Source organism: Protopterus annectens, chromosome 9.part0, assembly GCF_019279795.1.
Source record: "Protopterus annectens isolate FY-2018-M chromosome 9.part0, PAN1.0, whole genome shotgun sequence".
In the NCBI taxonomy this organism is placed as follows: Eukaryota; Metazoa; Chordata; order Ceratodontiformes; family Protopteridae; genus Protopterus; species Protopterus annectens.
In genome coordinates, this window is record NC_056743.1 from 1,257,992,113 (window position 1) to 1,258,004,270 (window position 12,158).

The 12,158-nt window shown below is 35.8% G+C and overlaps 1 protein-coding gene across 1 annotated transcript in view; it reads left to right on the forward strand.

Moving 5' to 3' along the window:
* The first annotated feature begins 2,996 nt into the window (after positions 1 to 2,996).
* Positions 2,997 to 12,158, forward strand: part of LOC122810648 (alpha-1,4-N-acetylglucosaminyltransferase-like) — a 49,180-nt gene continuing 40,018 nt past the window's right edge. The window contains exon 1 of the mRNA XM_044082221.1: positions 2,997 to 3,232. Coding sequence (XP_043938156.1) covers positions 2,997 to 3,232 — 236 coding nt within the window. The remainder of the gene's footprint in view (positions 3,233 to 12,158) is intronic.

Consider the following 12,158-nt stretch of genomic DNA (forward strand, 5'->3'; position numbering starts at 1 on the left):
AGCTTAGCTATCAGTACATTTCTACATATTTTTATTATTGTATTACTTGAAAATATATGCTCCATTTCATTTCATTTTACAAAAGGAAATACTTTTACATTTGTACAATACTGTCAGGGGCCTTTTAGTGCTTATTTACAAAAAAAAAAAAGGTTGTTGTGTGGGCTCGAACCTTGCCTGCCTGTTCTTAAGCCGACAACTCTACCGCTATGCTATTACTTCTTGGCTTACTTTGCATATTTAGTTCTTATATCCTTTTCCACTGATTGCTAACTGCAGTTGCGCTTAGTAGCACACCACACGCACACAGTAGCAAACATTTACGGGGTTTAAAAAAAATAAAACAGTTTTCATTTTCATTTTATAACATCTGTTCACTTTTTACATTGCTGGTCTGTGGGAGCATGTGTTGTCTAGTGTGTTTATTCACATTTCCATGGCCTTTCTTGTGGCTGTTTACTTTCAGCCATTATAGACTTCCGGGGGCGTGTCCGCTTGCAGGGCTTAGCCAACGGACACGCCCCCTACTGTCTTACACGGACCATGTAAGAATTACAGTGTGATTCAGCATGCCTCATGCACCTCATGCATATGCATGACATGCTGACATCACACCGTTTAACTGCAGCCTCCGTGTAAGAGTTATAACTCTTACACGGAGGCTTCCTGAATCCTGCCCACAGTGTTTATAAAAAAATATACATTTTTTCCACTTTATTGAATGCCTCACAATTTGACTGACCTAAGCTTCAAAAATGGCTTCAAAGAAACTGTATCATTTAAACCTGGGTGCCTAGTGGCCTCTAAGTCTAAGACAACCTGCCAGTACAAGCTCCCTGTACTCTAACCTGGTTTCCCAACGGCCACCTCTTGGATCATTCAATACTACATCTATAACAAAGAAACAATAACTAGCCCCTGTGCATGTTTGAGTATGTTCAAACAAAGCATTGTTTTTGTTCTTTCTCCTGATGTCCTACATGTTTTCATATACTCTTTGTTTAAATTTTCTCTCCGTTTTTCCTACATCGAATGAGTCACATTTTTTACATAAAGCTAAATATATTACCCCTTTTGTGTGCAATTTGCATACCCAGTAGTACTGGTATTCCTGTTTCTGGATTTTAAATGTACTGTATCTCCAATCATTACATATGGGCATTGGGCACAACTACCACATTTGTGTGTGCCCTTTCTGTTGTTGGGGTGATCTCCACCTCTGTTGCAGTTTGTACCTTTCTCTAGCAGGTTTTTAATATTACTACCCTTACGATATATACATTTGAAAGGTTTGTAAAAATAAAATTCAGGTCCAAAATCTTAGCAAATTTGTTCCATTCGTTCTCTATTGTTCTCCTCACCAAACCTGCTTCCCCATCATATTTGATACTAAGTGCAGAGTGTAACTCATTTACATCCCCTGCTACAGAACTAGCTCTATCCTTGTTGTAATTATTTTTCCCCAGAATTGGAGAAAATCTTGTTTTCCTTGCCTTCAATACTTCCTTGTATATTTCTGTCAACAGGTCACTGGGGTAACCTCTAGCTTTAAAAAGCTTCATCAAAAACTCCCTTCTCAGTTTCGAAATCATTGTCGTTGGAAGTCATCCTACTTGCATGGACTAATTGTCCCTTTACCACCTCCCTTTTTTGCTAGGAGGGATGAGCACTTGTATAGTGTAAATATGAACTAGAGAAAGTCTTTTTCATTTATATCTTATATCTAAAGCCATTGTCTTTTTGTATAGTCACATCCAAATAATTCAACTCTACACTATTGAATTCATAAGTAAACTTTAAAAAAATTGATGGTCCCCAATAAATAATCTAAAAAGGTTTTAAAAATCTCCTCTGTGCTTACCCAAAAAAGACATATGTCATCTAAAAAACGTCCATAAAATATACAATATTGTTTGTACTCTGAGTTAAAAACATATTTCGTTTCCCAGTGGGAAAGAATAATATTGGCATATATGGGTGCACAACGTGCACCCATAGCTACCAATCTGAGCTGTCTGTAATATTCCCCTTCAAAAAATATAAAATTGTTCTTTAAAACCAAGTCCATTAAAATTAAAATTGTTTGAAATTCATTGAAGGAGATGTCTATAAAATCTGCTAAGGATTCCTCAAACCACATTAAACCAATATCATGTGGTATGCAAGTGAATAAATCTACCACATCTAAGGTAATAAAACATAAATCATCTGAGTACAATGTGTTATTAAGTCATCTAAGGAAGTCCTAGGAGTCATTTAAAGTATTTTTATTTCTAGAAACCAACTTTTTAACTTTATGGTCAATATACTTTGCTAAAGGTGCAGTGACAGACCCTTCTGTTGAAACAATGGATCTTAACGGGGGGCAAAAAAGAATCCTTATGGACCTTTGGAATACCAAAGATGGAGGACACTCTAGGCCTTTCCACATGCAAAAAATTGTAAGTTTCAATGTCTATGAGGCCCTCCAAAAGTAAGTCATTTAAACATACAGATATTTTCCTATGAGCAATGTTTACTTCATTGAGTGAGACCCTTCTGTATTTGTACTCATCACTTAGAATCTCTAACATTTTGCCTTTGTATGTTATTTGGAAATCGGAGCCATCTTTAACATTATTAGGGTATTCGCATATCCTTAGCCCCTTAGGTATAATATTTAACTGTAAACAATGTTGCAAGTAAATATTGTCCATTTCCCACATTTTATATTTGAACAATAAATTGTCTAAGTCATTCAGCATGTTAGCGTACGAACCACTATTGACAGCGATCTGCATCTGTCCATTGAAATCAAATTTAAAATTTAAAATGTCATTAAACTGCAGTTTAGTACCTGGCAGACTTGAAGAGTGTTCCATTCCAGTTTGTAGTCATCCAAGTGAATTATTTGAAAGGGCATTAGTCCCAGGTAGTTGCTCCAAACTGTTGTTAAAGATGGCTCCGATTTTCACAAGGATCTTGTGGTGGCTTTTGAGAGATGTGGGGTAGATATTATGAGGATCATCATTAAGAACAATAAAAAGGAAATGGAGACTGTATACAATTTGATTGAGCATACAAATAATAATATTATTCATGACTTGTTTGCTATTGACACAGAAAAAGAAAAATATTTTGAATTATTGAGGAAAATAGAGATGAAATGTAAAGAAGTACAGGCTAGGAAATCAAAAAAGAGAGAAAGAGATGTGAACGAATATAGGAACAATATACATTATCCTAAACTCAAGTAATTTAGTGGTGGTAAGCATTTTAATGTGGAACACAATAGAGGTTGGGTAGATGAAGGAATACACAACACTAGTTTTCATGACAATTTGAACACACAGGACCCTTTAGAATTAGGCTAAGCAAGAAGGAACCAGTAAATTACAGATCAATGAATTACGGACAGACGAGGTGGGCACCACTGGGCAGGAACTACTGGAGTTAGACAGACAGATTGATATTTCAAAAGAAGGATTTACATTCAGTTACAACAGGTTCTACATTTTCAACTATACCAGCATGGTTATTAATAAAGCACCCTGATTTATTTTTAAAAGGTTTCACTTTTGTACCGAGAGTGAAAACTAATACATTCAAGTTATTGGTGGACTTAAAACTTTTCATTAAAAAGAAAAAAATAGAATTATTTTTTTGTGGGCAAAAAAAAAGACTATTAACAACACATTGGTTAAGAAAAGTACTTTTAACCCACCATTGCACCCTCAGCTTGAAAAATTTGAGGCTGTGCTGAAAAACGAGTTAAGACAAGTGCTTAAAAATAGCAAAGTGAAACCCAATATGACAAAAGAAGAAAGAGAGATACTACACAAATGTAAGGAGAACAATAACTTGAGGGTCATGAAACCTGACAAAGGTGGGGGGGGGGGTAGTATTAATGGACCAAATAACATATGAAGGCAAAATGTTACAGATTCTAAGTGATGAGGACAAATACAGAAGGGTCTCACTCAATGAAGTAAACATTGCTCATAGGAAAATATCTGTATGTTTAAATGACCTACTTTTGGAGGGACTCATAGACATTGAAACTTATAATTTTTTGCATGAGGAAAGGCCTAGGGTGCCCTCCATCTCTGGTATTTCAAAGGTCCATAAGGATTCTTTTAACCCCCCCCCCCCGGTTAAGATCCATTGTTTCAGCAGAAGGGTCTGTCACTGCATATTTAGCGAAGTATACTGACCATAAAGTTAAAAATTGGTTTCTAGAAATGAAAATACTTTAAATGACTCCTGGGACTTCCTTAGATGACTTAATGACACATTGTACTCAGATGATTTATGTTTTATTACCTAAGATGTGGTAGATTCATTTATTTGTATACCACATGATATTGGTTTAATGAGGTTTGAGGAATCCTTAGCAGATTTTAGAGATGTCTCCTTCAATGAATTTTGAACAGTTTTAATTTTAATGGCCTTGGTTTTAAAGAACAATTTTATATTTTTCAAAGGGGAATGTTACAGACAGCCCAGAGGGGTGGCTATGGGTGCACATTGTGTGCCCACATATGCCAATATTATTCTTTCACACTGGGAAACCAAATATGTTTTTAACTCAGAGTACAGACAATATTGGAGATTTTATGGACATTTGTTAAAAGACATATGTCTTTTTTGGGTAAGCACAGATGAGATTTTTTAATATTTTTTTAGATTATTTATTGGGGACCACCATTTTTTTAAAGTTTACTTATGAATTCAATAGTGTAGAGTTGAATTATTTGGATGTGAATATACAAAAAGACAACAATGGCTTTAGATATAAGATATAAAGGAAAAAGACTTTCGCTAATTCTTATTTACACTATACAATTGGTCATCCTCCCTACCAAAAAAGGGGGGGGGTGGTAAAGTGGCAATTAGTCTGTGCAAGTAGGATGACATCCAACGACAATGATTTCAAAACTGAGAGGGGAGTTTTTGATGAAGCTTTTTAAAGCTAGAGGTTACCCCAGTGACCTGTTGACAGAAATATACAAGGAAGTATTGAAGGCAAGGAAAACAAGATTTTCTCCAATTCTGGGGAAAAATAATTACAACAAGGATAGAGCTAGTTCTGTAGCAGGGGATGTAAATGAGTTACACTCTGCACTTAGTATCAAATATGATGGGGAAGCAGGTTTGGTGAGGAGAACAATAGAGAACGAATGGAACAAATTTGCTAAGATTTTGGACCTGAATTTTATTTTTACAAACCTTTCAAATGTATATATCGTAAGGGTAGTAATATTAAAAACCTGCTAGAGAAAGGTACAAACTGCAACAGAGGTGGAGATCACCCCAACAACAGAAAGGGCACACACAAATGTGGTAGTTGTGCCCAATGCCCATATGTAATGATTGGAGATACAGTACATTTAAAATCCAGAAACAGGAATACCAGTACTACTGGGTATGCAAATTGCACACAAAAGGGGTAATATATTTAGCTTTATGTAAAAAATGTGACTCATTCGATGTGGGAAAAACGGAGAGAAAATTTAAACAAAGAGTATATGAAAACATGTAGGACATCAGGAGAAAGAACAAAAACAATGCTTTGTTTGAACATACTCAAACATGCACAGGGGCTAGTTATTGTTTCTTTGTTATAGATGTAGTATTGAATGATCCAAGAGGTGGCCGTTGGGAAACCAGGTTAGAGTACAGGGAGCTGTACTGGCAGGTTGTCTTAGAGGCCACTAGGCACCCAGGTTTAAATGATACAGTTTCTTTGATGTCTGTTTTGAAGCTTAGGTCAGTCAAATTGGGAGGCATTCAATAAAATGGAAATATATATATATATTTATAAAGACAGCATCTATTGTATTTATTTTGTACAACTCTACATAAATTATTTTATCTAATATATTTATAACTTTTGGTTTAGTTTTTAAATTTTGCCCACTAGATGGTGCTCTTACTCATTTGTGTAAATGCACATTTTCAGTGCATTTATCCATTTTATTATTTTATTAATCTACCAGATCTGTTTTTTATTTATTGAAGTTACACATTTGGATGCATTTTAAATACTAATTTTAAAGACGCATTTTCAAAAGATATTATAACAAACAAAAGGTTTTAGTATGTATTTACAACCATACTGATGTTAGTTATGGGCTTTTAACACAATTAACATAATTGATGGTACACTCAACCACATTGGTTGCTTTGGGTTAATCTAGTTATTTAAACTTGGTTCTGTGTCACTACGCTCATCTGAAGAAGTTTTTAAGATGAAAACATGGTACACTGTGGATATAGCGTTTATGTGATTACTGCTTGTTCTGTGTCTTCTGTACATCAATAAAGGCTCTGTGATGGAACATTTGGATGTCCGGTGCCTATACTTTGTTTATTGATAACTGTTTTGGCACTTTCCACACATTTTTTGTTTATAAGAATACAAGGATAAAAATCAAAGGCAAAATAAACTAAAAACAGCCAGGAAAGAAAGACGAGATCCACGAAATCCTGTTATTTAGCGCTTTCGTTTTTAATAAAAACTTCTTCAGAATACACATATATTGTGAACTAAACCCTTTTTATACAAATACACGCCTTCATAGTTAATGACATCATAATGAAATTACTTGAATTCAATTACTACAACCCCATTGAGATATCTAAAACATTAAATACATTGTTTTAAGCCATATTACAATAAAAAAACATAGAAAATACAATGTGTTTTGTTCAAACCATAAAAATCCTTAATTTATTATACTTTTATTCAAAAATAACCTTCAGATTTTAATCTGAGAGTGGAACTGATAGATGTATTCGTGTTTAAACCTGGAAATGATGTTGCATTAGTTTTTAACTGCCATCTTAGTTCCCTATTTTCCAAAAAAGTTTATAGATATTCAATTAAAAAACATTTTACAAGACTGTAATTGGATAGTAAAAGATTTGTGGGACTTACTTAAGAAAATTAATAAAAATATGTATAATCATAGTTTAATCTTTGTAACAATTGATGTCAAAGATTTATTTTCTGTTATCCCACGATACTGGAACTGAATGGTTCTATTCATATTTATGTCAATACACAAAAATGGGGCATGATAGGATTCTTACATTAAGGAGCCTCATGGAGTTAGTATTGGACACTAACATTATTGTATTTCAAGAACAATTATTCAAACAATGTAAAGGTGTAGCCATGAGGGCTATATGTGCACCCATTTTTGCTAATTTAGTTCTAGCATTCTGGGAGAAGGAATATGTATTCACCAGTAAATATGCACAACTTTGGCAATATTATGGGCGATATTTGGACGACATTGTCATCCTATGGAATGATAGTGAGGATATGTTAAATGAATTCCTTGAGTTTATTGGTGTTAGTACAGAATTTTTGGAATTTTCTCATACCATTTCGGATGAGAAAATTAATTATTTGGACATTACCATAAGTAAAAATAGAATGAAAAGTTGTTTTGAAACGACAATTGTTAGGAAACCCACTTATTCCAATACACTTATACATTTTTCCAGTTTTCACCCTATCTATCAGAAGAAGTCACTAATAAAAGGTCAAGGGGTTAGACTAGCAAGAATGGTTTCAGACTTCTATGAGTTTTTAGGTCAAATAGAAATTCTTAAAGGTATGCTGGTTAGTAGAGGCTATCCCTTAGAATTTGTGGAAAATACATTCAAGGAGGTGGTATCTAAAAGGGAACAAGGTATATTTTTTCCATTAATAGGTAAGGGTCCTAATACTTTAGTTGAAGGTATGAAAAGTTCTTATAGCCAGAACAATAAGTCATTTCATAGTGTTGGTAGTTTAAAAGTATAAGCAACATTGTTCAACGTAACTGGAATGTATTCAATATTAATAAAGAATTTTTGGATACTGTGGGAATAAAACCTAATACTGTTTACAAGGAGGACATTACTATAAAAAACATGGTACAAGAGATTTACTCTGGGCCCAAGGGAATGCTTAATGTGTTTTTTGTCTGCAGTGTAAAAATATTCTAGAAGGCACAGAGTTGTTTATCCCAAATTATGGCAAATATATATACAAGAAAAAATTTACCTGTAACAGTAAGGCTGTTGTTTATATAGGGACATGCACACAATGTCCTTGTTTTTATATCGGGAAGACTATTAATGCTCTTAGGAGCAGAATGTATCAACATTCCTATGATATTAAAAAACAAGATTTAAAAAATATTCTGGCAGTGCACATTATTAATAATGAGGGACATGATTTTAGATTTTCAGTATTAGAACAAGTTACAGTTGGAGATAGAGGTGGTCCCCTTAATGATTTTTTTGGAAAATAGGGAACTAAGATGGCAGTTAAAAACTAATGCAACATCATTTCCAGGTTTAAACACGAATACATCTATCAGTTCCACTCTCAGATTAAAATCTGAAGGTTATTTTTGAATAAAAGTATAATAAATTAAGGATGTTTATGGTTTGAACAAAACACAGTGTATTTTCTATGTTTTTTATTGTAATATGGCTTAAAACAATGTGTTTAATGTTTTAGATATCTCAATGGGGCTGTAGTAATTGAATTCAATTAAGTAATTTCATTATGATGTCATTAACTATGAAGACGTGTATTTGTATAAAAAGGGTTTAGTTCACTATATATGTGTAGTCTGAAGAAGTTTTTATTAAAAAACGAAAGCGCTAAATAACAGGATTTCGTGGATCTCGTCTTTCTTTCCTGGCTGTTTTAAGAATACAAGGATGTTATGACCACCTTGTCCCTGGATGAGAAACCCTTACTAATGAAGTGGGACATGTAGAGAGCTTTCTGTACAATGGAGGCAATATGGTGGTCAAAAGTCAGTTTGCTATCAATCTGGGTTCCCAAGTCCCTCATGACTGATTGTGTGCTAAGTGCCTTATCAATGTGATAATTTGTGAGGACGTCATTTTCCCCAAAATGGATGATGATGCATTTTTTGGCATTCAGTCTGATGCCATGTTTCTGGCACCAGTCATTTGTTTGGGTGAGACACTCTTGGAGGATGTCCACATCACTAGGGGAATTGATGACAGCACCCAGCTTGCTGTCATCTGCAAACTTAGTCAGCCATAGCCCACTAGGTTTGGCCTGCACCTCTGAGAAGTATATCCCAAACAGCAGATGCCCCAAGACTGATCCCTGCAGTAGACTGCTTGTTATGGGTCAACTACTTGAGGTGGCTTCTCCTATTTTGACTAGGTGGGTTCTATCAGTGAGCCAGTTTGCTACCCATCTGGTAACATATGGATTGATGCCTGGTTGAGAGACTTTATCTATTATACCTGAGTGGGGAGTAGTATTGAAGTGCTAGGCCATGTCAAGTTAGGCGGTGTGCACTGTCTTCCCCTCATCTATGGCCTTGGTAACTATCTCAAAGAAGTCGACCAAATTTAACAGGCATGACCTCCCCTTGACAAAACCAAACTTTGTGGGATCAAGTATCTGGAGGTTGCCAATGTCCTTGTTAATGAGGTTTATATCCTTTTATCCCTGTACCTTACAGGTTCATAGGTGTTTACTAGGCTAACAACCACAAGGGCCTTTTTAAGCCAAGTAATGCATCCCTGCTAGTCTTTGAACATCCCTCAGTCAGAGGTGAAAGCTGCCTGAAGGAGCCATCATCCAGGCAGCAATGAAGGTGCTACTTTCCCCTGCTGACATCCCTTGCACTGTACTTCCACTAATGTAAGTGGGCACTTTCATTACTTAGCCTAAGTAAGTCTGCTGTTCTGTTCAGAACTAAGCACTTTGGCGACCTATTTACTTGTCTCTAGCCAGGAAATTACTTTAGACCTTCCTCCAGCCAACAGCTTTGCATCATTCAATGTACAAACTATGAGGGCTTTATTCTTACAGCCTTAACCTCTCCCATGGTGGCCGATATGAGCAGCAGCATTACTGCAGGAGCCTGCTGTGCTTCTCTTTGAGCATATGTGTACTCCCACACATGCATGCAGGAAAAGGTTACGTTGAATGATTTAGGAGTAGCACGCATCTCCTCCTCCTCCTAGTTTAAAACTGATGTTTTTGTGCAAGGCTCTGCTTGCTTAGTGCAAGTCAGCTAGGCTGGTATCCACCTCCCCTCCCCCAGGGTGGGTGGGCTGGCATTAGCCACTCTTTTCCCATCCTTCCCTGCCTGTTTGTTCCAGCACCTGAACTGCTACTCCATCTCAGGTCATCTGTGTCACAATCAGGGACTCATCCCTCTGTAATATAGAGCCAGAGCTGACTCAGCTGATTGTTATGTATATTTATTAGAACTTAAAAACACTTTTTTACAAGAGCTAAGATGTATACCCTCTCAAAAACTGATGGGCAAATGCCATACATTTAAATTTACACCTTCATACACATTATGACAATTGCAAAGTAGTACGCAGATACCAAGAAGCACACAACATCATTCTTGGCAGAGTATCAAAGTCAACTGATGCAAAACAAACAACTCCCCTTCCCCAGCACACTGCAATGGAAGATATTAATTTAGTTCACTGAACATATTTGTGATATAGTAGATGGGCTTCAGCAGAGCTAAAATAAATATCTTAGCACATTACTTAAGTAACAAAATGTTGGGTCTATATTATAGTCGAAGTTTCAAAACTTCGAACCTCACATGAGCGAATTCATATGAGCGAAGTTCGAAACATTGACTATATAATAAAAAAAAAACTTACCTTACTGCTGTGAACAGGGGGGCAAGCCCCCCCTGCACCCCACACCCCCCACTTAAATATACCAACTCCGAGAACACATTTCAGTGCAGAAAGGGAAAATTTCCCATTCTGCATGTAAAAAGCCATTAACTTTCACCTTCAACCTTTCTGACGTTCGATCATATGATGTCGACCATCTATGATCCGAACATCGGAACAGTCGCTCATCTAATATAGACCCCAAAAAGTCATATGAGATAGGGTCACATGACATACACACCACAAAGCACACAACATTTATTTACACTTTAAAATTGATGTATCTTTTTAAAATTATTTCATATTAATTGTCTCATTCAAAACAGGCAAATTATCATCCTGCAAAAGTAGCTACCACTTAGTCTGTTTCCTTATAAAGTCATCTTATCTTAGATTCTTGGTTTTCTGATCATGATTTACATACATACATAATCAGTTTGCGAATCATTCTATATGGGTATGGCCTCTTGAATGTTGCCACAAATAATTGCAGAACATTTATGATATTAAAAATAAAATTAGCAACAATGCATTTTATAATCACACTATTAATTGTACTGAATGTAAAAAATATATTTTTTTATATTAGATCATGAAACCAAGGACTTAAGAGTTAACTTTTATTATATAAATGTTAGGTCAGTTTTAAACTGAAAATAGTTCTGTGTTTTATGGTGTGTGTCATGTGATATTGTGTTTGGGGGTTGACATAATGGTTAAAGTGTTTACCTCACAGACAAGAGGTTCAGTGTTTGATTCACTAAGGGAAAATTGGCTAGGTTTAAAATGGTATACAAGGTCTTCTCGCCTAGTGTTTACCTATGATGTTGTATCATATGACTTTTTAGTATTTAAGTAGTGTGTTTTGATATTTAATTTAGATGTTATCATTCCCACTGTTGCAGTAACCTTTAGGCTGTATAGGCTTTCCAAGGCACAACAAATGGCCAGCTTCCAAAAGCTCTGGCTTTGTCCCACATTTCCAGTCTGGCTTCTGAGGGTCTATATTAGAACATCGAAGTTTCAAACCTTCGAATGTTCTAATATCGACCCCTATTCAGCGAAAGCTGAAAACATTGAACATACAGAACAGCAATTTTTTTCCTAGGGAAAAAATTAGCTGTTCCAAAACACATATACACAACACAAGCACACCAAACAAACAGCAATCCACACACATACACATAAAATCTTACACCTAACCCTACACTAAACTATACACAAACCACTAACTATCCACTTACCTTAACCCAAACCCTAACCCTAAGGTCCGTAACTATCGCATACTCACCTCACCTGTGCCCTTACCCTAACTCACCTACCCCATCCTAACCCTCACGTCCACACAATCACATACTTACCTGACCCGCACCCTAACGCTAACTCATCTAACCTGCCCTAATCATCATGTCCACACAATCGCACACATACCTAACCCGCACCCTAACTCTAACTCACCTAACTCACCCTAACCC